Genomic DNA, 14,022 nt, shown 5'->3' with positions numbered 1-14,022 from the left:
TTTAAATTCAATTAATTGAAAAGTCATGCTATATTGCTATGCATATTTATTACATAATCATTCCTTCACAAGTTCTCTTATCCCTACCATGATCTCTACCAACTAAAACGGGTTTATCATTAATCAATATTAATAAGTTTCCATTTCTTTTTTTTAAAAAAAAAAGAAAAAATACAAATTTATCTTCATGATAAAAAAAAAAAAAAAAAAATATCTAGTTGCATTTTTTGTAAATAAATCAAAAACTTTTGTCAAATGTGAACCCCATTAATGTTGATGTATTTACAAAAATGTCAAACTAACTAAGATTTTAAATTGATTTATTTACGAAATTACTACTAGTAAAATATTTTTTTTTGTTTATCATGAAGATGAAATGGGACTCCTCAAATTATATAAATAAAATGGAAAATTTGCAAATTGTAGCCATTTAAAGTTTGTATTTTGTAAATTGCAGCCATTAAATTTTTTTTTTGCAAATTGCAGCCCAAAAATTCGTATAAATTGTAAATTGCAGCCCGATTTAATTTTTTCATCAGTTTATATGTTGAAAAATTTTCGGTTAAGGTTTTAGGGGTCATTTTACCCCTTAAGAACCCGAATTGAGCTCGGAATTAGCAAAAAAAAACTATTATAAGTATCTCATATTTACAGTTTCCCACAAATCGATACATTTTTGTTATGCAAAACGAGATACTTGCGTTATTTTTTTGCTAATTTCGAGCTCAATTCGGACCCCTAAGAGCTTAAATGGCCCCTAAAACCTTAATCGAATATTTTTAAACTTTTAAACTTATGAAAAAGTTGAATCGTGCTGCAGTTTACTATTTATATGAGCTTTTGGGCTGCAATTTGCATTTTTTTTAATGACTGCAATTTGCAAAATATAAACTTTAAATGGCTGTAATTTGCAAATTAATTACTACTACAAAACATTAATTTGTTGTTGAATAAAAATATGGATGAGAAATTGAAGATGATCTTTAAGACATGTCAATCAAGATAGAACTAGTTAGCAGGCGCGGTCAGAAATAGCTAGGTGATTAATACGAATATTGTAATAGGGACAGTAGTAGTATGATAATATGTAAAGTAAGACTAGAGTTACCGCAAGTACTAGCAGTCATAATTGCGTTTTTAGGTTGTTGCAAGTAAAATTCCATACATAAATGAAGTAAAGCCGTTGCTAATGTCCCATCATCACGTTTTGGAAATAGATTCACTGCTGAATTACGTCTATCCTGACTTAGGTGCACGTTCCTAGACACGAAGAAAATATGCACCAGTGAAATACGGTTACTCTCTCCGACATACGGAGTTATAAATACAGAGTACATAAAAGTCTAATTGAAAAATGAACTCATTGAGATTGTTGAAAATTACTTCCTGCATTCTAACCAGTTATAACTAGGGACTTGTTTATAATTTTTTTTAATGTTTTTAAATACTAGCTCGATCATTAGATCTAAAATATGAAGATAGCTTGACTAGGGGTACTTATGAATTTATGATGCAAGTCGAGTTTAATTTGAGTTTGGGGTAGCTGGACTAGACTCATTAATCATATCGAGTCAAACTTAATCGAGTCGAGTTTTGACCGAGTTGAGCTTTGACCAAATTTGACCGAGTCGAGCTTTGACCGAATCGATCTCAAGTGGCTTGTAATTTGATCCGTTTTAGTAAAACTCTCTATTTAGTGTAACATCTCTTCTTTCTTTTTAATTTTGTAATTTGAGAAATATACTTGTGATGGTACGAGTGTATAAATAATGTTTACTCTGTATTTATTAATTATCAATGAAAAAAAATATATTAAAATATTTTAATTTTTAGTAAATATATTATTATATAAGGGAATTCGAGCTTCTTAATTACGAGTTTTAGAGTCGAGTACTAAGCTACTCAACTCGACTAATTAACAGCTCGAGTCGAATTTTGACCGAGTCAAACTCGAGTAGCTTACGGGTTATTTCGTCTCATAAGCACCCCTGAGCTTGACCAAGAAAATGAGCTTGGGAAAACGAATTGGCCTGAGAAAAAATTGCCAAAAGAAGGGGAATGTTATATTAAATAAAAAAATCTTCCAACTAGTTTATTGAAATAGCTAGCTAATAACTAATTATTGGAGCACAATGTCACACAATTTTTACAATGTCTCAGCACAACAAGTCCTATAAGAGCAACATCTCTATGTCAATGTGTCTTTTCTGATGTATGTGTTTCTGGTGTAAGTTAATGTAATTACGTGTTGTTTCCTCTATTTATAAGCTAGTTATGCACATAAGGAAGGCTGACGTGGATCGAGTCTTAGATATTCAGGCACTGCGCTGTAGGAGATTGTTGCTCATCTTGTGATATGTACTATCAGAGTCATCTCAACATCGCTCATGGGGAGGTTCCATTCACCATCAATAAGGTCCACCATTTCAATTGTTGCGTAAGGGAGTCGTCACAGCTAGGTTTGACACGGGTATAAAGGGTTGGTGGGGCACTCAGAGTGCGGTGTGGATGGTGTGTCAACTATAGGAGTAGACGAGCGAGATCAGTGCGGGAACGCCTTTAGACAGGACTGAAGGGTATGTTCGTGGCTACTACTCGATCCAGTTGAGCAATCAGAGAAGGGACAATGGCCAGGAACACGAAAAGGCGGCAACAAGTAGGGTTTCAAAGAGGAGTTGCAATGTGGTGCTAAGGAGGGGGACCCATTATGCTAGCATCTAGCTTCATAGTTGGGCAAGCGTGTACAAATCACCTTAAAACTAGTTACATCGCAGATTCGATCAAATGATCGCCTTAATATATATAAATAACAATGCAAGAAATCTAAAATATCAACACAAGTGCAAATCACCTTAGAACTAGTTACATTGCAGATTCGATCAACGATCGCATTAATATAAATATTTATCCGAAGCAATAGAATATATGAGTTAGCACTAGTTCGGCTTGTGATCCACTGATGAATATTTATTTTAGCAAAAATACTCATATGGTCTTCTAGATACTTCCGTAGATCAATTTATTGAAAGCAATTAAGAAGTTTTTGGGGTTTAGCTTAATAGAATAACCACCATCTTAAGAAATCAACTTAATAGAATAACCACCATCTTAAAGGTGAGATTAATTTATTAAAAGCAATTAAAATTTTTTTGGGGTTTACCACTGGTAAAACACCGGTGGAAACCCCTACAAAGATTCATAATTGCGACTAGAAGAAAAGAGATGAAAAAGTAAAATTGAAAGGAGAAGGATGAAGGAAAACCTTCAAATAAATAGAAAATATCTAGCAATGGAGGCTAGAAAACCCTTCAAAGGAAAAAACTATAGAGAGAACCAGGAAAACTCTAGAGGGAGCCTAGCTCAAATCGATTATAGCTGTGCTAAAAATTGAATACTTATGACTTATGAAAATAAATAGGATATATTTCATTTTTCTAAAAATTATGAGTTCCAAGTTCCTACTAGATACCAACATGCCACATTGGCCAAAGATCCATGTCCTTTTTTCCCTCTTTTTTGACTTAAATATGTCTAGTTTTCATATCAAATGGATGAACTCATGAACCCCAAAAAAAGTTATCCTTGAACAAAGTATAATTGTGAAAAATAATCCTTAAAAGGAGAAAAAATTAGCATTATTTTATACATTTCAATATTTCATAATGAGAGAATATAAACATAATATGTACAATATCTTGTAATTTACTCCATAGTTTATTTGTAGAGACAGGTTTTGGTTGTGAGTTCAGAGTGTGTATTAATCTTTGCTCTTGGAATCAGTGTTGAATAGGAATCTTAGCATTTTCTTATTTGTTAAGTGGATCCATCATAACTCTCATTACCATGAATTAGGGAAAAGCATTTTCATCTTAACAATATATTATTCTTAATTATTTGTCTTTTTCTTTTTAATTATTATTTCTGATAACAATTAATATAACTAACCCTGCAACTCTACAGAAATCTGCATGGCAAAAGTGTACTGTCACAGAGATTGTTAAAGAGGTGAAAATTTTTTATATCAAAAAAATCAATCATAAAGATATAAAAAAAATGGTAAAAATAAATAAAAATAAGCAGAGCATCACTTGTCTTTTAGCTCCCAAGTGTGTCCATGTGCAGTTCTGTTCCCGTATAGTTAAACACAATCGTAGCTAATCTGTTTCGGCCTTACTAGACCAGTAAGTTTTTTTTTTTATTGGAACATAACGAATGTATTGTATACAACGTTTTTAATCACCATAATACAAAGAGACTTTTAAGTGATATAAAGAGACTAAAACGTGTTATGAGTACGTACAATACGTCCGTTGCATACACAAGAGTCAATACCTTAAAAAAAAAAAAAAAGTTAATACTCAAAGCATGATTTAAAACAGAGCTAAACCAAAAAACACCCAAAAAAACCATTTACTTTCAGTCTCTTCTTTATAAACTTGGAAAAACTACATTCACCCACCAGTAATCAACCCTTTTCTCCCCCCTCTCTTTCTCTCTCCTCATTTCTTACTCTCTCTTCCTAAAAAACAAGATCCTTTCATTATCTCATTATAGCACAAAAATCCCAAAAAATAAAGAAAAAAAAATGGTGTCACCTGAAAGAAGTAGATCAATGGGAGAAACAACAACAACGACGACGACGACGATGACGAGTCCGAGGATCTCATTTTCAGCAGAGTTTATGGATGATGACAGCTTCATCTCCATAAGCCCAGGCTCGTCATTAGATAAAGATGACCAAATAGAAATCGAAAGGGAAATAGTTAAGAATGCAGCAGCAGAGTTTGAGTTTTTATCAGGTAAAAATAGTTTAGATGCAGGTCATTCAACAATGTTGACAGCAGATGAACTTTTCTTTGAAGGGAAACTCCTGCCTTACTGGCAAATCAACCATGCAGCTGAGAAGCTCACTAGAATCAACCTCAAATCGTCCTCGCCCGACGAGGACGATAACCCAACCAACACTACCACCAGAGAGTCCTCCGGGAAAATGAAGCTAAAAAACAATAACATTACTACAACTTCCAGGGATCAACAGGCGAATTCGAGTGCTATAATGCTGGGGAGAGACCAGCAGGAGCCGAGGATATGGTTTGTAGACGATGACCCATCACCAAGGCCGCCAAAATGTACTGTATTGTGGAAAGAGTTGCTTAGGTTGAAGAAAACAAGGTCCTCTACTTTGTCCCCTTCGTCGTCTTCCTCTTCGTCGTCGTCGTCTTCGAGTTCATTAGGAGATGCTGCTGCAATGGAGGAGAAAGAGAAGGAAAAGGAAAGTGGGTTAAGTACTAGAGAGAAGCATATTAAGAGGATTAAAAAGGGATTAGAAAGAACTAGATCAGCAAGTATGAGGATTAGGCCAATGGTTAATGTACCTATTTGCACTCAGAGTGGTAAGAGCAGCTCATTGCCTCCTTTGTTTCCTCTCAAGAAAAACAAGATTGATAGGTAAAAATTGGAAATTTTTTTTAATTTTTTTTTTAATTTTTTATTTTTGATTTTTATTTTTAATTATTTTTTTTAATTTTTTGGGTTTTTGGGGTTTAGTTCTCAATCAGCTTGTGAATCTGTAGGATTCTTGATTGATTATGTTCATGAACTTGTCTTATTACTTTTTTTTTTTCATTTTTTCCTGACCCCCCTTTATCTCTATTTCCACCCCCTTTTTCTCCCTTTTTTGGAGGTATATTATTTTTTTTTCCACTTTTTTATTGATGTTATTCAGAAAATTTGGTTTTAGTGGATCTGATATCAGAAGTGAGTGAATCACTACCATGTACATGCCTGACATTGTCTATGTGTTGGATGCTATTCACAATTAATGTGTATTAATTACTAATGTCATTCATTTACTGCAACTGCATTTGATGAGCTTGACCAGAAGTCTAGGGTCTAAAAGAATATTGGAAATCTCAGAATTTTTTTGAATTTCTGTTCAGTCTCCTCACAATATTTGGAGGGGAAGTCAAAAGGTTACAGGAGACTGAATCTTAATCTTTGTTATTCGCTTTAGAAATGTTTAGTTGACCCTGAGAGTTACCGATCTTGGTAGAAAGGTGTAATAGAGAATGCAGGTCGAAAAACTCAGTTATCCGGATTTTGATAAATCCTAGTTAGAAACAGAACAAGAGTATATGGTAGAAGATTAGTCACTGCAGAAGTTCATATACACTTTTCTTTCTGAGAGCAGTCACTCTTTCAGAAAAGTTCACAGCCTATATAATGAATGTAAATTTGGCCAAAATCTCAGTTCTCAGATTTTTCCTGTGTTACAAAATAAAATAGATAGAACTATACTGAGAATGTCAATGACTGGCCTTGGAATAAATGGAGCATAAGATAGAAACATTGTTGATTGCAAGGTCTTTAGTGAATTGTCCTTAAATAAGCAAATATAGATGTTTGATTTATGGGAAAGGTGTTGTGTGAACTGTAAAGTGTAGTTTTCCTTATGCAGACAAGGCACAAGTAGATTGTACCAAAAGTAACTGAGTACATACCCTTGTTTTATCTACTCCCATAATCCAATAATCTCCTAAATGCTTTTGTCGATCCATCTAGGGCAAACAAATAATGTACTTTAGCTTTTAAATAGCTGTTTGGCCGGACACGAAAATGGTCCCGATGTGTTTAATTTTCAAAGAGTGCCCAACATTATTTGGTTGAACGTAGGAAGTAGATCACATATAGAGGAACTAGGTAATCGACTTACTCCGCTGAAAGAGTCAAACTTCCAAGGAAGTTGTATGTTTTCTGTGAACTAAACATTAGAATTGTCCACCTCTTAAGAACTTCAACTTCTTATGTAAATCTATGTCTACTAAACGACCTCTAAGGAACTAAGTCTAGCAATCCATTGACACAAGTAACAACAGTTTTGTATGTCATGCTTCTCAGGAAGAAGCTTTTGACAAGGGACTGGCTACGATAGCTTCATTTCTTCTGAATCTGACAACACAAAGCAACATTGATAGTACAGTACTACATCAATTAGGAATGAGTTAGTAATCTTGGCAGTTCAAACCAAAGCAACTAGGTAGTTAAACAGAAATGATCTAATTTGTTCAATTGTATTCCATGTAACAAACAGAAGAAAATATGAATACTTACAGAGTTAGAAGTACACAAACGGGTATTAACATTTACAGTAATTACTCTTCAGCCGAAAATAGCGAAATTGAAAAAAAAAAAATACTAGTATACGAACAATATCAAGTATTTCCTTCCTCCCTATGAGGGGCAGGGGACCATATACAGCTAAACAAAGTCAGAAGCACCTCTCAGAAAATTTTTTGTACAACAAAATGACAGCCTGACTTTCAGGCAGCATAGAGGAGCTTGTTTAATTATACCAAGTACTTCAAACACAGAAGCTTTTACTCATATTCAGACAACTAGTTCTGAGACGAAGAGCAGAAAATACCAAGAAGTTTCCAGCTGTATTTAAGTTGCCAAAAAATGAATCAAATACCGTTTTCACATCGTAGGGACAGCCAAGTAACATTCACTCATTGAGGACTAGGAAGGATCATGTATTCGGTCCGGCCGACTGTGAGAAACTGTTACCGGGAGTGAACCTGAAAAGCGGATCATATAAGATTGTTAGATTGAAAGATGAATGCACCTCAAGTGATTCAGATACGAAGATTTCACACTTACGAAAACTGCAGCCCGGGTTTTTGAAGAAGGCTTTTCGGAACAGTCCCATTTAGATTATTGTTCTCTACATGGCTGCAAATTAGAAGCATTATGTCATAATCACAAGGAAGGGAAAATTATTGAAAGAACCTCAAGAAATTAATAAATAATCACAACTAATACAAGTGCCATAATACTTTAATAAAATTTGAGCTTCTCTTATTAGATCATTATGTCCTTGGTGAAATACCAAACTAGCAACACCTAAATTTTTCTGTTGACCCTAACTAGTACCAACTCAGACCTTTGACCAATCTAAATCTCCCATGTGGAAATATTATTGGGACAAGATTGATTAAGAGGAGCGTCTAATACAGCACAAATTAGTAAAAAATGATAAAAGTGAGAGTAACGATCACCATTACAAGAGCACATCGACATATTTGCCACAGACTTGGTCAACTATTAAACAGAAAGTAAAGGAGAAGAAGTTAAAGCATTTTTATCAACACCATGCTCAATTAGCAAATTATACATCTAAGCAAATAGCAAGATCTTACTCTAATCTAGCAACAGTTCTCTGCACTTGGTCATAGGTCTCGTAGCAAGTAACTATATCAGTTTTGGCCACCTAAACCCATTAAGTGGGCAAAATTTCGAATATCAGTACAATGTTCTGATTCAAAAGTATTGCCAATCCACAATATATGTGCACGTTTAATCAGGTGTAGAGTTATAATTGCGGTTTTGGGGTTAGAAATTGTATATTTGAATTAGACCTAGATGTAACTATGAGTAGGTCCTCTTGGAGCAGTGGATTGATGATTTGGTCTAATATAGAGCATACCTGCATTTTGCTTCCTTATACCTAACCAAAGTAGGACTAATTGGTAGGCAATGAGGTTTATAGAAATCATTTATGCAAGCATCAACTAGCACTGTTATACAACAGAGGTCAGCTACTATCAGCAGTATTGAAAGAGTGGAACTAGATATCAGAGTGGAACTAGACTCCGGCCTTCAATCAGCCAGTCAGACTCAATCCAACCACTGATGAGAAAGGAATGCAGTCAGAAACCTCAAATAATGGTTGAGGCATACTGGATCTAAGCATCTGTCAGACCAGTAGTTTCTCATGCAGAACAAATTCCATGTGGCAAAAGTCGAAGGGAATACTAAGACAAGAAGAGAAATCATAATAGAGATGCCAAAATATTATTCGAGTCACAAATATCTGAAAACAAGTGGGTTTTAGGTCCAAAGATATACTGAAATAGGCTGGGATATACTACTGAAAAACAGGTATGTTTAAGCAGTTAGTAATGGCCCAACCTGGAGAATCAATTGTAAAGGCATCCTGAATAATCAACCAACATTATGTTAAGAAAAATGACCAAGATGCCATTTGCACAAATCAAATTTAGTAAATGCCTTATCATAATTGTCACCCAGAAGTAACTTGAAGATTTGATGAATCAACATATAGAGAAGCTTGGTTCAGTATATACTGATGTACTAGGTAAGCCACGTGGTACCCACTCCACAATAGCAAAGGAGGCCTTCATCCGAGTTTTTTTTTTTTACTGAATATATTGGTCTCGGATATAAGGAAACCAGTTATTAGTTGTAAGTGGAACTTGACAATCCATATCTAAAGTCAGAACTTATATACCTATGCAAAACTTAAATACCATGAACCATGTTTTTTCAAGGTGAATAACATAACACCTAGCTATATTGTACTATGTTAATTTATGGTTGAGTGGAATTGATGAGAGAAAATTGGTGGGACCTAAAGTTTGTGAGAGTAAGGTTGTAGTCCCTAATGGACATTTATAGGGTCAGTCTATAAGGGATGACCTAAAAAGGCAAATGGGCCAAACTTAAAGGAACGGAAGGAAAAGGCATGATGAGGAATTCCGGATTCCCGGAACAAAGTCTATACAATATAACACTGTGCCCACCTGGACATCTTGTGAATAAAAAGAAACTAAATTCACACATTTTGGTTGAGCAAAAAGTTAGAGAAAGGAAACAATTCAATTGGCTTTTGGTTGAGCATTCCTCTTAATCTATGTCATTAATACTACGCACTCTTTTCCACATAATATGTAGATGTTCTCATGGACGAGCATCTATGTCACCGCGTATTTCTCTTTCTCACAAGTAACTAACTACGAAGTACTTCAAAAATAAAGTATGCAACTCTATAAGATTAGTTAGTCTTCAGGGATTAAAGCTATAGATGATATAAAAACTTACAGTTCGCGCAAACTTCTTATTCTTGCAAGTGATGAAGGAATTGTTCCACTGAAGCGATTATTTTCCAAGCTCCTGAAAAAATGATAACATCATATAAGAGATATAAAAACACCAACTCATAGCATACAGACACAAGTGAAATCCCAGTAATTAGTATTGAAAGTATGTTAAGTTGTACTAACATTCTATCGATGGAGCAAGCTGTCACAATCACCAAAAATTTAACACATCTTTTATCATAATTCTATAAATCCATAATCATCATCAGGAATACCAGATTTTGAGACAGATTTGAAACATCCAGCACTTGAAGAAACAAACTCATAGATAAATAATGATTCCATGTTAAACGTGCGCGCACACACATGCAAACAAGAATAAAGGCTTACAATATTTTTAGATGATTCAATGTACCGAGCCTGGAAGGTATAGGTCCAGACAAGCTATTATTTCCAAGCATTCTGTTAACAGAATAAAACACTAGGATTAGTACCAACCTAAAAATGACTAGCAAAGTATCTTTAAGATCAGGCACCTACAATGTGTTTAATGCAGTCAAATTTCCAACTTCAGGTGCCAAGGATCCTTGAAGGCCCATATGCATCAGATTTCTGGTCACATAAGAAAAGAGTAAGTGCCAATGAGAATAAGAGATCACTTAAGAAAAGTATGTTGAACTTGAACAAGAACTCACATAGATATTATGCGAATCCTTGTACCATTAGAGCACGTGATCCCAGTCCAGGAGTACCCAATTGGGAAACAAGGGTCACCACTCCAATCTTCAGGAGGGTTCAGGAAACTGCGTTTAATTGTTTCCAACATAATCACTGAGGCAAGAAACAAAAGTCAATAAGTAAGTCTGAAAATAACAAGCCTCAAGCAATTTTCTATACTTTTAATCAATCTAAAAGAAAGAAAATTTCCAACCAGGTCACAACATACTCAGCTTTAAATGCATACAACAACACATTTTCTAAACCAAGTCGTCCGAACTAATATTATCTAGGACACAAAATAATATATATTTATCTGACATAGCTAATCAATCATTATCCTTTGTCTATTTCTTTTTCAAATGTTGCTGTAAAATAAGCTCCTCCTTACTAAAACATAAGGTTGACATGTTTTAATTCTCGTGCTAGGTGAATTAATTGTGGTGTCTCCTGCTTAAGTTCTTTGGTCAACGATTTAAAAATAGCTTATCAGCTTTATCCCTTGCTTAAGTGTAAACAATCAAATCACCTAGTTACATGACACGGTTCTTAGGAGGAGGGGGCGATAACCCTTTCATAATTCAAGTACAAAATGAGACCACAACACTTGTAAATTTCAGAGACGTACCATCATGCACGAGAGTTTTATTCCCAAGTGGTAAAACATTAAAAATCTCCCCGCCATTGATCAGGGGACTAGCATCTGATCCATCGACTGGGGTAAATCTCAGTCTTGTCAGACCGTCTAGGGGCCATTGGGTTGCAAACACAGCCACACCAGATGGAGTCACACTCAGGTTACGAACATATGGCACATTATTGATGCTAATGTCAAATGCCCGCCTTGATGAGGCACGGTCATCAGCAAAATATAAAGCAATGTAGTATGTTGAGCTTGGAAGAGGTAAAGCAGGCCACTGAAGATCCATTGGTCCTGCAGAAACTGTTAAGTGGGTCTCGAAGATTTTAGCAGGTGGAAGATTCCAAAACCCAGAAACAGACACATTTGGAGCTCGAGCAGCAGCTTGGTGAGGTCCAAAAGGCTCCCAGAAGCGATCAAATCGATCATCTGGTGACCTGAAAACCCAAAATTATCAAAAAATTTAAGTTGAAGCAAAAGTATAAGCTGAGTTACATTTGATTACAACTCTCCCTATATTACAGGTATTGTGCAACAGAAGTAACACTCGTGTTTCTAGGATTCTCTTAGTATATCACTAGCCTAGGGTGATTTCCAACTCCTAAAGTGATATGTTGAGTTAAACATGAATCAACTAATCCATTTAAGAGGCTAAGTAAACAAGTAGCCATGATAACACTACTCATTCACCAAGACAGAAAACATCTGAGAGGCAATCACCAAAAACAAAGGCATATAGCATTATAGCCACTTTTCTAAAAATAAGTCAATAGATTCAATGTTAAGATAACATGACATTATTAACAGGTTCATCACCAACCAACATTCATAGTTTTAACTTTCATCCGTAGAAAAGTTCTGAATTCCACCTGATTACAAGATTATACAGTAAGCCTATACCTAATGTCTTCTTCAAATCGCTAATACACTCAACATTAGACACTCTCCCATTGATGTTTCAAATACTTCGTATTAAATTGTAGCCTGTAAATGACTAATAAAACAAAACATACTATGTAAGTTGCCAAGAAATTTCACCATTTAAATGTTGACTTTCAATTAGCCTTTATCAAAATTTGTTCTTAAATTAATTATAACTATCTCATAATTAGGTGAAAAAAAACATCCCATACCAGGTCAAAGCCAACTTTTCAACCACACCATATTTTGTCAATTGATCCCAAAAAAGTATCAAGCAACCATTACACAAATAAAGCAAAAATCCAACAACCAAATACCAAGAAAGATCAACAAACTAGCTCAAACAAAAACTTAGACAAAACAATTCGAATTACACAAAAAATCGGTAAGTACTAACCTGACAGTCGATCTAGTATATCCAAAGTTATTCCTAGCAACCAAGCTCAACCCAACCTTTCCAAAATCGGTCGAATTGTAAACCGAACTCTCCAACAAAACCAGCTCAATAGCAGATATAAAAGGATCAGAATCAGTAAGCTCATTAACCCCAATACAAACACTCATTGTCTTTCCAACGGTTCGAAAAACCCCTTCATAATAAGATGTCATATTATGATCATATTCTTTTGTTGTATTAACCAAACCCCACAAATTATTATCAACAATTTGATCAAAAACAGGAGGGTTTTTCTTCCCATTAACCCCACCATAGAAATAAGTAGTCCTAACCAAGTAATTCGCATTACGAATCACAGGACCAATTTGGTAACAAAATTTCTTGTGGGTATTTCTCTCTTGCGCAAATGATCGAACACTTAATAGGAGTGGCAAAACCCCAGAATACGACACCGTTTTGTTCTCCCCAACAGAGATGAAATCTGAATCCGGAACCCATAAATGCCCTTCAAAGTTAATCACCGACGAACCACCGCAATTTATATAAAAATCTACAAAATTAACATACTATCAGAAAAACAGCATAAATTATCATAACAATTGAAATGAAAATAATTCAAAGAGAGTACGATGCGATGCGTACTGTAAGGAGCGAGGGAGAGGGAGGAAGGGAGGAAGAGGAGGAGAAGGAGGAGAGAGAAAGACATGGCGGCGAATAAGAGAGAAAATGGAGGTCAAGACATGAGAATGAGAAGGGGTTTTGGTTTTGGTAATGAGAATAAAAAAAAAAGGGGAGGAGAGAGAAAGAGTCATTGGAGAGGTTGAAGGAAGAAAGGAATAAGAGAAAGTGAAAGTTGGTTGAGAGAGAAAGGAATTGATGATTGAGGAGAGAGAAAGTGAATTGAATTGACTGAGTTAACGCGGGAAAAGATAAGTGAATGAAAGAACTAACCAGGTCAGAGTTTGGATTAGACGGCAGTTATTAATTAGGGAAACGGAACCGGTCAATTAGGGAAATTGATCGACGAAGTTGGAGGGTCTATTATGTATACCCAGGTGTACCATATACCCAGAATCATTTGCTAATTCAATCAACAAATGAATTAAAATACGGCTATTTCACCAAATGCCACTGAGTAATTTCGAAATTCACCAAATGCCATCGAACTTTTCCAAATTCACCAAATGCCACCGAGTTTTAACAAAATTCACCAAATGCCATTAATAACTGACAACAGTTAGTTGACCGTTAGTGGACCCCATCACTTGCCACGTGTCACTTTCTTATTGGTCCATTTTAAAAAAAAATTAATTAAACAAAAATTATAAAAAAAAAGTTGAAAAAATTTTAAAAAAATGGAAAATAGTAAAATACTTGAAAAAATTAATAAAATAAAAAAAACAAAAAAAAAATCTGCTGCCACCACCAGCCTGCCACCGGCCAGCCCA

At 35.0% G+C, this 14,022-nt stretch overlaps 2 protein-coding genes across 2 annotated transcripts; one reads left to right on the top strand and one right to left on the bottom strand.

Moving 5' to 3' along the window:
* Positions 1–3,750: 3,750 nt before the first annotated feature.
* Positions 3,751–6,035, top strand: LOC110725948 (uncharacterized protein DDB_G0280205-like). Its single transcript, XM_021905422.1, has one exon. The coding sequence runs from the start codon at positions 4,586–4,588 to the stop codon at positions 5,450–5,452; it is 867 nt and encodes a 288-aa protein (XP_021761114.1). The 5' UTR covers positions 3,751–4,585; the 3' UTR covers positions 5,453–6,035.
* Positions 6,036–7,051: 1,016 nt separating this feature from the next.
* Positions 7,052–13,600, bottom strand: LOC110725947 (putative leucine-rich repeat receptor-like serine/threonine-protein kinase At2g14440). Its single transcript, XM_021905421.1, has 9 exons — positions 13,217–13,600; positions 12,575–13,124; positions 11,245–11,693; positions 10,595–10,730; positions 10,440–10,511; positions 10,290–10,361; positions 9,901–9,972; positions 7,660–7,731; positions 7,052–7,577 (listed from the first exon to the last, which is right to left on the bottom strand). The coding sequence occupies exons 1-9, from the start codon at positions 13,278–13,280 to the stop codon at positions 7,529–7,531; spliced, it is 1,536 nt and encodes a 511-aa protein (XP_021761113.1). The 5' UTR covers positions 13,281–13,600; the 3' UTR covers positions 7,052–7,528.
* Between the last annotated feature and the right edge of the window lie 422 nt (positions 13,601–14,022).

The sequence above is a fragment of the Chenopodium quinoa genome, unplaced genomic scaffold (assembly GCF_001683475.1).
Source record: "Chenopodium quinoa cultivar QQ74 unplaced genomic scaffold, ASM168347v1, whole genome shotgun sequence".
NCBI classification, from domain to species: domain Eukaryota; kingdom Viridiplantae; phylum Streptophyta; class Magnoliopsida; order Caryophyllales; family Amaranthaceae; genus Chenopodium; species Chenopodium quinoa.
The sequence above is the reverse complement of the archived record's forward strand: the minus strand, read 5'-3'. Positions and strand labels throughout refer to the sequence as shown.

What these genes read in the sequence shown, in the direction of transcription:
- LOC110725947 (XM_021905421.1), bottom strand. Translation starts at nt 13,280, where the DNA reads ATGTCTTTCTCTCTCCTCCTTCTCCTCCTCTTCCTCCCTTCCTCCCTC. An exon ending in TATACTAGATCGACTGTCAG is followed by an intron (nt 11,694 to 12,574) that starts GTTAGTACTTAC and finishes TTGGGTTTTCAG; the next exon opens with GTCACCAGATGATCGATTTG. An exon ending in AGGATTCGCATAATATCTAT is followed by an intron (nt 10,512 to 10,594) that starts GTGAGTTCTTGT and finishes TTATGTGACCAG; the next exon opens with AAATCTGATGCATATGGGCC.
- LOC110725948 (XM_021905422.1), top strand. Translation starts at nt 4,586, where the DNA reads ATGGTGTCACCTGAAAGAAGTAGATCAATGGGAGAAACAACAACAACG.